At 48.2% G+C, this 12,672-nt stretch overlaps 1 protein-coding gene across 1 annotated transcript in view; it reads right to left on the bottom strand.

Moving 5' to 3' along the window:
- PSKH1 (protein serine kinase H1) overlaps nucleotides 1–12,010 on the bottom strand; it is a gene marked incomplete at both ends in the record, with an annotated part of 16,793 nt that extends 4,783 nt beyond the window's left edge. Inside the window, one exon of the mRNA XM_079541668.1 lies at nucleotides 11,066–12,010. Coding sequence (XP_079397794.1) covers nucleotides 11,066–12,010 — 945 coding nt within the window. The remainder of the gene's footprint in view (nucleotides 1–11,065) is intronic.
- Between the last annotated feature and the right edge of the window lie 662 nt (nucleotides 12,011–12,672).

The raw sequence follows: 12,672 nt of genomic DNA, 5'->3' as shown, positions 1-12,672 counted from the left end.
AAAATGAAGGTGGTAAAGCCCTGGCACAAGCTGCCCAGAGAGCTGTGGGTGCCCCATCCCTGGAGGTGCTAAGGCCATAGATGGGGCTCTGGGCAGGCTGAACTGGCAGGGGGCTGGCAACTGTGCCACAGTCAGCATTCAGGCTCCAGCACTGAAAAGACTGCCCAGCTCAAGGCAATGTCCAGCCTACAAACAGTTGCAAGGATGTGCTCAAAACCAAGCAGTTCCAGAGTGTTGGAACAAGTTTCTGATTAAAAGATGCTAGCACATCGTATCTCTGCACTCACAAAAGGTTCCCAAGTATTCTGCATTAATTTGTTGATACAGGGAAGAGGAATATAAAGGGAGGATGAAAGAGGAAAAAACAACGACCCTTTAATAATCCACAGCATTATAAGTATGCGTGGCCATCTGGTGCTGTGAACTTCTGTAACCCAGCTTTCCAAATGGAGCAGCCAGCTGCTTCACAGAATCACAGAATGGCCAGGGTTGGAAGGGACCTCAAGGATCATGAATCTCCAACCCCCGCTGCCACATGCTTCCCCCCATGCAACGCTACAGTCACACAGCAGAATTACTGCAGCTACAAAACTGACACACACAAAGCTTTTGTCTACAACCAGGGAAGGCTCCTCCAACTGCAACATGGTTACGTGGCCCTAGGGAAATATCTGGCATGCTAAAAGTGGGCTGATAGCCATTGGTTTGGGTGATAATGAGTACCACGAACTAATCACTCCCCTCTGGTTGATGTAGATTGCAGGCTGTGGGAGGTTAAAGGGATGCCCAGCATACAAGGGATATATAAAGGGATGCCCTAGCAGCAGATTACAGCTACTTGCAAGTAGTTGCATCATTTGGATGAGCCTGCATGGCTGTTATCCTTGTAACAAGGGCAGAGGAGGGAAGCTGTACCTTGGAAAGTCCATATGAGGAAAGAGCAGGGAAAATAGAAGCTGGTGCAGCCCTGGAAAGGTGAGCAGGGAAGTGGGGATCTCCTGCCCTGAAGCTTTATAAGACTCAAAAGAAGACAGTCACAGTCAACCACCTCAGGCTGAATAGCATCACACACCTCCAGAGGTCTCTCATGTTTCCTGTGTACAGCCAGGAGCTGGACTCCAATATCCTGATGGATCCCTTCAAATTTGGGATATGCTATGATTATGAGGTTTGTAATTCTTTGTGCACCCCTACATGCTTCTCCTCCCCGTTACCAGCACTCTTCCATGGGCACAAACCACACAGTGCAGCTCATCCTGCAAGCTTCATGGGATCAGGTTGAAATTTACCTTAAAACTTCAGTAATTAGTTATGGGAAAGTGAAAGACAGACAGCACGGCTGCACAAAAACAATGCTGCAATGGATGCCCATGGGCCATCCACTCCCTCCAACCATCCCCAAAGGACCCACAGCTGATGCATCACTCCTGACAGATGACAGCCTAACTTGTTCTACAAGACAGCTTCAGCAATCCCCCTTGTAATGCTTCAGGGCTTTTTTCTTGTGCATATGCATATTCCTCTTATGAGCAGGAGATGCTACTGAAGTGTTTTAAAATGTCCAGCATAAATCTTTCTAGCAGCAGTTTTAAGGCTCTTTTTTCTTATAGCTTGGAAAATAGATGATTCCTTCTCCTCTCTGAAGCACCCTTGGTGTATTTGCAAACTGCTATCACAACATCTTTACACTAAGCAGCAATTACTTTTCAATTTCCCAGTGACTTTTTTTGGGACACCCAACTGTGTCTGTTGATCTCCTATCAACTCCCTCCACTCGGCTCGAAGGATTTGTTTTTCTTTGTTTTGGGGGTATTGCTGCTCTTAGTAGCTGGTTTTTTTTACACCATGTTGGGCTTTTGGGGCTGTACAATGCCCAGAAGCATCAGAGCTTCAGCTTGGCAGTTTGATGCAAAGGGATTATGCCCCTTTCTGTTCATGCATCCCAGTGCATTTGTTTTATTCCCACCAGTGTAACACCACTGTCTCACACAGCAGCTTGTAATTTATTTGCACATCCTCTCCTGAGAAGCCAACCCCTCCAATCTTCCATTCCTCACCTATTTCTGCACATTAACTTACCCCTGTTTCTAAACATTTGTGTCTGCTACTGAGCTGCTCAAATCCCTTAAGGCCATCAGGAACCCAAACACACCGTGTGGCTCCTCCAATACAATGGCACCTGCAAATACAATGAACACATCCCCTCCTCCCTTGTTCAGGTTAGCTGATAAAGCCCTAAGCACCACAGGACTTCTGGGATTAGCCAGGGAAGAGCATGCATGCCCAGAGAAAGACAAGGAGATGACTTCATGCTTGCCATCCTACCTCTCCCTTACCTCCAGACATGCTCAGTTCACCATTCCCATTTGCACTTGCTCATGTGCTTTATCCATATAAAGCAAGGTGCACCAAGCACATTGTGCAGTGCAGGGTATTGGTTGTCTTGCTTTAAAAACCCAGCAAGTGTTACGGTGCATTTCCAAACTGCAATTTATTTCTTCCATCCTCCCCTGGAGACCACAAAATGCTTTTAGGAAACAGATTTAAAAAAACCCTAATGTCAGATGGATCCTTGTCAAGTCCCTTGGCTGATGGAGATATGGGAACTCCTACCAAGTCTGGAAGACATTCCACCAAGTGACTTCAGGTTCTCATCCAAGAGGCTTAGATTGTCAAAATCAGTCCTCCGAGCAAAAAGGCAGCTTAAGAGTGGCAATAAGAATTCCCCAAGCTTGTAAAGCATAAAACAAATTGGAAAAAAAAAAAGAGAAAAATGCAGAAAGAGAAGGTAAGAAATGATAATTCCAGACCTTCCTATCAGCATCTGATGTCATGATATGGATGAACACCTCCGAGTCACCCCAGCTATAACAAGAAACCTGTGTGCCAGAGCTCCATACAAAGTGATCAGACTGCAAGAATCCCTTAGAAATCATTCTGCAGATAGAAAGGGACTGACCCAGGAAGCAAGCCTCTGGCTGGGCTAGGTGATCTTGGTGGTCCTTTTTCCAACTGGAGCAATCCTATGATAGCAAACACTTTTCTCCTCAACAGAATTGTACTGAGTAGGAAATCACCCTTGTTGGCTGATGGCCCCAATCACTGGGTGGATGTGATGCTGATGGGAGCTCACAGCTGACAGGCACACAGCCAAGCACGTGTCTGCACACCAGCTAGGTGAACATGGCATTGACAGAGGCTGTCTCCTCCGAGACTTACCTGCATGGTTCCCATCTCACCAAGCAACACTAATCAGTTGCATTAGCAAAAGCTCAGTTCTCAGGAAAATCCATAAAAGCAGCTACTTCAATAACAAATGAAACAGAAAACGTGCCTGGGATTTCTGTCTTAGCAGTCTCTGTCAGCAGGAGGGCGAAAAGGGGAGCTGACAAGAGCAAAGAAGTGAGAAGCAGAGGAGCCATCCATGAAGCTCACGCACCAAAACACCAAAATCTGCCCCAGCTTCCAGATGCAGTGCTGTCGGTGTGAGCCAGCCTTCCCAACCAAAGCTCAGCTCCCTTGCTACTCTGGGTTCTGAAAGCTTCAGCTGCAATCTCATCAGATTCGGGCACTTCAGGGATTAGGTGAAGAGGTGGCCAAGAAGAACCAGGAAGCATCCTGCCAGCCCTCTAACTAAGCACCCAATGTAAGCTCCCTCAAACACTTTTTTTTTTACAGCTGAAAAATATCTGCAATCAGGACCTTGATTTCAGATGGCTGCCCTCCTAGCCAGGCTGGTTCAGTCCTCCTTTGCCTTACCCCAGGATAGGAGCACACTGCAGCCCTGTACAACTCCAGCCTGGTGTCAGATGGAGCCAGAAGGACACTGCAGCCCATTAGCAGCACTCACCTGAAAAACGTGAGCCACAGTGAATTAGCAAAGGAATAAAATCAAAGGAAGAAGGGCACAATGACAACAGAGACAAAGGGAACTGCTTGGTCCAGTTTCAGGGCATGGAAAGGAGGTCAAACAGTTAATAGCTTAAATCCTTTTGGCTGATAGTTTATATTCTACACAGAGGCAGCTTAACAGCCTTTTTCTCCCCTACCAATGTTCCTTTATCCCTCCATCTCAAACTCTCCACAAATACTGCTCTGCCAGTAACAGGATTTTGTGGGGCCCAGAGATGCAGAAATGAAGCCAACTCCCAGAAGTGCTGTATGATTGCAAGTCCTTCTCCCTGACATGCAGCTCTGCCTTCCTCCATCCTCAGCTACACACCATGCCATGGCCCCACATGCAGTCTTCCAGCTAAAAACCAAAGCCTTCTACCCCCACCAACCTGTAGGTGCTATACTATGGGACGAGGAATTCATTCTTCTCCCTGCTTACCCTTAAGCACATCATATCAAGATGGCAGGAATGATTCTGGTGAGGTCCTTGTGACACACCAGCTGCAGAGGAAACCATCTTCAGAACCTCAATAAGCAGCCAAAGCAGGAAGGGAATCAATTTTTAAACTCACACTGGTTTTAAGCCTGCACGATGCCCTTTTACAGGAGGAGGTGTTTCTTCACCTGCAAATGAAGCATTTTCCAATATAGCACGCCATGGTTTTGCAGGAGCGCAGTCACCTCAGCATGCTGGGCTGAGGGATTTTCCACGTTTTAACTGAACTGGTAGCATTTCAGAGAGCCTAAAATACCTGCTGTGCAGCTGAGGAGAGCTGAACAAACACTTCAGCTGCACAACATGCGCAGCAACACAAACCCACCTCTACCCTCATCGAGCATTAAAGAAAAGAGACAGGAATGCTCCAAGGAACACATCTGTGTGCCCAGCCACAGTGCTTTGTGCCTGCTGGGAGAGGCTCACTTTCATCCTGCTCGAGTGCCTCAGCTCTTCAAAGCAGAGCACGGTGTTCTTTTCAGCAGAGCCGCCCCACAGCATCTCACCACCACTCTCGCTGCCCTACGTTGCTGCCTCACAGCTCTATGAAATACAATAGCACATTCCTCTGGAAATTGATTTTTTTCCCCCCACTTCCTTCTTCTAGGCAAAAAAAAAACAACCAACCAAAAACAAACCCTCGGATTTATACAAAGAGCAGTTCTTCCTTATGAGGAGGAATATCAGAGAAAAACAGACCATGACTGTGCCTTACAAAAGTTTTCCATGGGTCTGGCACGGCTCAGGAGGGCAGTACCACATATTACCATAGCAGCACAAAGAATTCTTTCTTAATTGCACAGAACTGGGTTATTTACATACACCTGAGTGATCAGAAGTGGAAAAATGCACGTGCCATTCCAGGACTGGTGGCCAGGCAGTCATGCTTTCTGCAGCATCCATACAAAACTCAGCACTCTGGCACAGGTTGCCCAAGGAGGTGGTGGTGCCCCATCCCTGCAGGCCCCCCAAGGTCAGGCTGAGCACTGATGGAGCTGTGGCTGTCCCTGTTTATCTCTGAAGGTCCCTTTCAACTCAACCCAATCTATGGCTCTCTTTAAAAAGCCACAACCAGGATCTGAGAATGTTTGTCTCTATCCCCGTGCTCTCTTAGAAAGCTCAACAAACACAGGAGACAAACACTAAAAGTTGACAAGACTGTGAGCTGACTCTATCACACGCCATTAGGGACCAACCTCCACAATGAGGACAATTACAAGAATATTTTGGAAGCACCCATAGGTTTACAGACATACTCAGTTTGAGGATTCATCAGGTGAGCACCCAAAGTCATTAGCTGCTCTGGAATTGCTTTGCATCTTTTTCCCTTGCCATCTGTCAGGTGGCAGCTAAAAACACAGGCACTCCATTTGCTAACACACTGTCCCATTCTTGCTGCTTCTGCAGGCACAGAAAGCTGCCTGGGGACAATGTGTTGTCTTATGTATGCCCTACTTACAGTGACTTAGCTACTGGGACACCTCACTAATCTACCCACCTTTTCATTAAGGTAACCTGGTAATCAGTTGCATTCTTCAAGCCTGAATCTATCCATAGACATGCTTGGAGAGTTTACTCAACAGTCTGCATTTAACCTGGCACTTCCAACTCCAAGTTAGGGCAGGTGATCATTACAATGCTTACTTTCCTAGGAAACTGCTATCCATGCCAGGGACAGAGCAACAGACAGACCACAGCACACCCTTTCAGCATTGGGGGGTTTTGCTACCAAACGAGCAGCCACAGACCAGGTGAATGCAGGGTGCAAAGGAGCCCAGGTGGAAAGAGAAGGGCACAAATTGCCAAAGTTACATTTCATCCTAAGTTTGGATCAAAGACAGAGCCTAGAAAAATGGACAGAAATGCCATTTGGACATGAAGGTGCATACTGTGCTTTGCAAAGCTGTGAGTGATACACAGGTTACTGTCATTCAAAGACAACAGGAGGGGGAAAAGAATGGAGAGAGCTGAAGGCAAGGAAAAAGGCATTAAGGATGTAAAAGACAAGGGTAGGACAGAAGGCAGTGGCAGGAAGGACAGGTGATGGTAGATCAGGTGAACTATGAACAGATGTGGACAACTGCAGTTCATTCCAGGCCACGTTCTCCCAAGCCGTTGTATTTTCAAACCAGAATCCTCTACACAGCAGAGATCCCAGGGCAAACTAATGCTCAGCAACTACACTGAGCTGACATGAGCTGCTGCTCTTCCCATCCAGCAAGACATTGCCAAGCACACATGAGCCACTGCTCCACACTGGAATAAATCAGCCACTGGTACAACACAAGCAGCAGTCCTGGGGGCTGGCTCCTGCTACTGCAGGGGAAAGGAGAGCCATGCTGACTGGGATGAGAGGTGGATCCATCTGAGAGAATGCTGGCAGGCAGCAAGCCTTGCCTTGCTGTCATTGAAGTCAATCCCAAATGTGTTTTCATTCTTCAGGCCAGCATCAATATGCAGTACTTTGCATTTTGAACCTCCACAATCCCGTATCACACTGCCAAGTTCTGTGAAACATCTGATAAACCTCCCCAAATCAAACACAGTGTGATGGCAAGCACCGTGGTTTTCTTGAAGAGCTTTCTCCTCCTGTGTGCCTTTGAGTACACCTCTTCCAGGTTCACCAAGACTGCCCTCCAGCAGCCAGAGACCAAGAAAAGCAAGCTGTAATTTACCACCTGCAGAGCATGGCGATGAAGCTAAACATAGCTGGCACTATGACTCATGAGCCACCAGCAGCAGATGGACAGGGAAGACATCAGAAGGCTGCATTCAGACCTTTTGAAGGAGAAATATTGCTGTGAACTCGTAGCTCCCATTCATCAGGAGTGCCTAATAAGGGCCAGCAGCTGACGCAGTGATGGCAGTTTAGGGAATGTAGAGTTTCCTTCAAGTTGTTGTTAGCTGCAGAGTACAAGAAGTCTCAGAAGCATTGCAATGGTAGACAACTGTCTTGCTCCCTTTGGAGAATGAGGGGACTGGAGAATGCGATCCACTAAAAACCCATCTCTGCAGCTGAAAGAGGAGGTTATAAAGACTCAGGAAGAAAAGGTTAGGGACAAATGAACAGAAATAGCATCTGTAAGAACACGCATTCAAGTGATTTGAGGGACAAAAGCAGAGTCAGGTGGGCCTTCACCAAGATAAACTCAAATTCTTCAGGTTACTGAAAGCAGGGATATGGGCATCATCTTCCACTTGCATCCCACTGTCCTGTTCCTCCTCTCTCCTTCTCCCCACCGTCATTTCAGGTTGGGTGTTAGGAAAAATGTCATCTAAGAGGCAGTGGCACCTCTGCCCAAGGAGGTGGAGGTGTCACCATCCATGGAGATCCGTGGAGATGTGGCACTGAGGGATGCGGTGGTGATGTGTTGAAAGACTGCGTGAACGTACCACCAACCCTTCCTCCAACACAAACAGTGGTGGCACCTCCATTTACACCACCAGGTGGTATCAGATGGAGAAGGAAACGATAGGGGTAGTTGTAGAAGATGGTGTCTCAGAGCTGACCCAGCTCCTCAAGGGTGCAATGAAATGAGCAAAATCCTGAACAGCAAAGCCAAGTGGCAAGGGGAGCTGTCAAACAACAGAACCAGGGAGCGAGGTGGGATGACAAGATGGGCTCTGTGCTCACACTTCAGCCATGAGTGAGTCACCCAACAGAGAAGAGTTACACACAGAATACAACTCAGGCATTTTCCTTTATAGAAGCGTAACGTCAAGGCAGACTCACTTCTCCTAAGGAAAAACAAAATGCTTCTGCAGGAGAAAAAGAAGTTTAATTCTATCACCTGCAAAATGCACTTCTTATTGGCAGCAAGTCTGCTTTTTCACCCGTGCACGGAGCAGCACATAATTAAAGAGTTTAAGAACATTAACAGGGAAAGTTTACCCTCCTTACTTTCTACATTTCTAAGCCTTACCAAAGGAGTATCACGCTGTGAGCTCAATCAGCCCGTGGGAGTTGCTAAGCCTCGGGACTGATTTCTGATTTCAAGCTCAGCTGGCATAGTGCTGCCTCCAAGCCATGAGCCAGGACCACGTCAGACATCAGTACCTGCTCCTCTGACGTCAGGCAGGATGGACAAATGCTCCTGGCACACCAGTGGGCACATGTGAACCAGCACAGGATCACACCGAGCTGCCCTGCAGCTCTTGGGGCAGGACAAAGCTCTGAGGGACAAAAAGAGAGGAGGAAAGAGCAGCACCATTAACAAACTAAAAGTCAAGGATGGAAGAGGGGGGAGCAAATCTTGAACCAGTCCAACCTGGTGCCTCCAGCATCAATCAGATGGCTGTAGATACGAAGGGGGGCTGAAGGAAGCAGTCAGCACTAACAACTGCCACCACCCCAAATTCCCAAGCCTTACACATTTGTGGTGCAGAGGCCTCTTTATCCGCAGCTGGGCTTCTTGTCGTTATTCTTCCCATTGATTTGTTTTCCATGCAGATGCACAGAACTCAGGGGAACTTTTGGGGCCCCCAGAAGCCAGGAGGTTCCCAACCCCCTGTCTGCAGCACGAGGAACTCAGCAGCACTGCTGCTTACAGCAATTTCTCCTACCCCTTTTGGGAAGAAGGACACAGCTCCTCCTCCCCTCGCTGCCTGTGCCCTCACCATGGAACCAGCTGCTTCTCTTTAGCAAATCATTGATCCACACCAAGGCCACCATCGCATTACAGCTGCAAGAGCCACAGGTAAGAAACCTCATTATCCACAACTGGGAAATCTGAGCAAGCTGGACAAACAGATCACTTCTCTGCATGGCTGCTGAGTCCCGTATTGAGGATGAATAGATTTGCAACGCTTGACTTCATTCAAAAAAGCCACAAACTTTATCACCACATTTACCCATGTATCTACTACTACCACGAGTTAAAACAAGCATGTTGCTCTTCAGCTAATTTCCCCTAGGGATGGCCTCAAGCTGACTAGACTAATTCTTTAGACAACCCCCGGAGCCCTGCTTGAAACCCCATGTACTGCAGGTCTCGAACTTGAGTGATTTGGAATGGAAATGCACAGCACTGCATGGCAGCCCCTTCATCTTGGAAGGAACCCGTTTCACATCTTCAAAGTTGACACCACAGAAAGGAAAATGAGCTGCTCCCGTGAAATCTCTGCTCCTGCACCTACCCAAGACGTGCAGTTCTGCAACATGGTACAGCATTCTGCCCAAACTCGTCCCAAATTAATCAGGGCTTACGGCTCCTGCTGTTCTCATTAGCCTTACAGACATATCAGAGGGTTTGCTTCTGTCATCTTCCAGACTTCTTCCAGTGTAACACGCACAAAAACACAAATTTCTGTGCTGATCAGACATTTGGAAGCATTGAAAAGCCCAGACTATGAGCAAGAAAGCAGGCAAGGCACAGGAAACATGCAAGACACCTCTATCTCTTTGCCTCTTCTTATTTCCAGCTAGAATTTATGCACAAACCAAGCAGCCTGTTACCACAGCTCCTGCCAATGCACAACTCCAGTCAGGCACAGGATTAATTACAGCAGTAAATTAATGCATACATTTTCCTTGACTCTCTCTGGAAGAACAGAAAGCATCTGAGCAAATGATAAGATGCTGTTGGCTGATGCACACAGAATCACAGAACGGTTTGGCTTGGAAGGGACCTCAAGGATCACGAAGCTCCAACCCCCTGCCACACGCAGGGCCACCAACCTCCACATTTCACAGCAGCCCAGGCTGCCCAGGGCCCCATCCAACCTGGCCTTGAACACCTCCAGGGATGGACGGGGCATCACAGCCTCTCTGGGCAGCTGTTCCAGCACCTCACCGCTCTCACAGTACAGAACTCCACCCCTGACATCCAACCTATGGGAAGAAGAGAACAACCAGAGACCTTCCTGTGCCGTGACACACAGGAGTTATTTTAATGTCATTTTGGAATCGTAAGCACACTCACACATTTCCACTCCCTCAGTGAGCTTCATTTCACAGAGTTCAGGAAACCAAACACTTTTTTCTTTTACAAAACAGGGGCAGAAGTTATAAAAGCTCGTTTTTAGATTGTCTTCAGCGAGGAATACACCCAGAATCCAAATTGCTCACTGTGGGGCAGCCTGGCACCCAGCTGTGTGCTCAACCAGCTCTGCTGTGTGACCGATGGGACTCTGTGTCAGTGGGGGCAGGCATCTTCTGCCTAAAAACTATCCCTTATGGATCCTTTTTCCAGAGTTATTTAAGGAAGCCATCCTTCTATCCTCGATTTTGTTATGTACTCAGCTCAGGAGGCAGCACAGACTCATTTCAGAAATGCTCTTTAGGCCTTTGTCTGCCACAGCTTTATGTTTCAGCAAAAGGTTTTTCAGACTACACTTGGATTTCTACCTGCACATCCCTGGTTTGATTTCCTCCTTCATTTCAAACACCCTGGCACGAGTTTCAGTAGCTCCCCAGATATTTGTCTGCAAGCAGCACAGCTCTGTCAGCCCCTGCAGTTCTGTTCTGGAGGAAGTGAGGTCTTTCTACAGACACACTTTTTCAGGCAGCTCACTGTCCTGCAATGGAAGCAGTTCGGCAAAGGAGACAGAAAGGATTTTCAGGGCCAGAATCACTTCTTGTTAACACAGCCCTACGTGAGACAGCCAGAACACACAGCTCCATACTCAGAGAGCTTCCTGCTGGCCTTCCCCTCATCCTGACCCCACCACACTCACCTCGCCCGAGTAACTGTACTTCCCCTTCAGGATCTGCCTGTACAATCGGGTGCGGTTGTCGTCCTCAAAGGGCATCGTGCCACTCAGGAGGATGTAGGAGATGACACCCAGAGCCCACATGTCCACGGAGTTGGTGTAGGGCTTCCTGACCAGGATCTCAGGAGCGATGTACTCCGGCGTCCCGCAGGTGGTTTTCATCAGGCAGTCATCTCCTTTCTTTCGAGCACTGGCCAATCCAAAGTCTGTAATCATGATTTTGGAATCCGTTCCGGGATGGTAGTAAAGCAGGTTTTCTGGTTTTAAGTCCCTGTGCGTGATACCCAAGGTGTGCAGGTACCTCACGCCGTCAAGCACCATCTGCAGCACGCGCGTGGCGTCCCTCTCCGTGAAGGAACCTTTGGCAATGATTCTGTCAAACAGTTCTCCCCCAGTAGCCAGCTCCATCACCATGTACACCCGATCCTGGGTCTCAAACACCTCTATGAGCTGGATGATGTTGGTGTGGCGAACCCTGCGCAGCACACTCAGCTCCGACTCGCACACCTCCCTCCCTTCCCTGTATTTGGTCTCTATCATCTTGATGGCGTAGGGCTGCTTGGTGGCTTTGTGCTCCACCCTCACAACTCGGCTAAAGCTGCCCCTTCCAATCAGGGCTTTGATGTCATACTTGGCTGTCACTCGGGGGTCAAATTTGGCACGGTATTTGGCCACTTTGTTCTTGCGGGGCTCGGGCTGGGCTGGGTGGGCAGGCAGGGGGTTACCAGGAAACGGGTTTGTGTGACGTGGGGGTGAGGGAGAGCCAGCTTTGATGACAGCCCCACCATCATCTTTGATGAAATGCTTGTAGATGTCACTGTGGCCCGTGTAAGGTTCTACTTTTTTAACCAGATCCAGCTGCACGTCTTTGGGGGGCTCGGGAAGCACTTTGCTTGTCCCACAGCCCATCACTGACGGGTGTTAATTCCTTATCAAGGCATCTTCCCAGGGCAGTGCCAGCAGCAACCACACCTGCAGCAGCTCCCACGTTTGAACCTTCCAGAAAGAACGAGGAGAAACAGATAAATGGCAGTCAAAGCCAAGAAAAGCATGCAGGTGGTTCATGTCTCAGTGATGCAGTGCTACCACAAACTGAGAGCCGAGGGTTTTGCACTGTAGCCCCCCCCCCTTGCATGCTTTTATTAAGCACAGTTTGCCTAACCCTCCTAGCTGAAGCCAGGAATGCACAGAGTGGCTGAGGCTGGAAGGGATCCCTGCAGCTCATCCTGCCCAGCTCCAGCAGCTTAATAAAAATCAAGGGAAGCGTTAAGCATCCTCCTCAGTTTTGTTTCACCTGCTAAACTCTGCATGGCACTCACCATCCTGAAGCTTATTTTCTCATTAGAAACTCCACAAACTACCTCAGCAACTTGTTCACTCAACAAGTCTTAATGTTTTCTTTACATTTAATTTGTACTCGTGCCTTGAACCTCTGATTACTTTGCTCTCAGGGATCAGTGAAGCTGTACAGAAGGCAAGGAACATGCAGACAGAGGCAGGCTACTTCTTGCAATTCATGTTATTAATTTAATCACTGCATGTCCTGCAGAATGCCAGGCTTTATTTAACTT

Source organism: Tetrao urogallus, assembly GCF_951394365.1.
Source record: "Tetrao urogallus genome assembly, chromosome: 12".
NCBI lineage: Eukaryota > Metazoa > Chordata > Aves > Galliformes > Phasianidae > Tetrao > Tetrao urogallus.
This window is presented reverse-complemented; position numbering and strand designations above follow the sequence as displayed.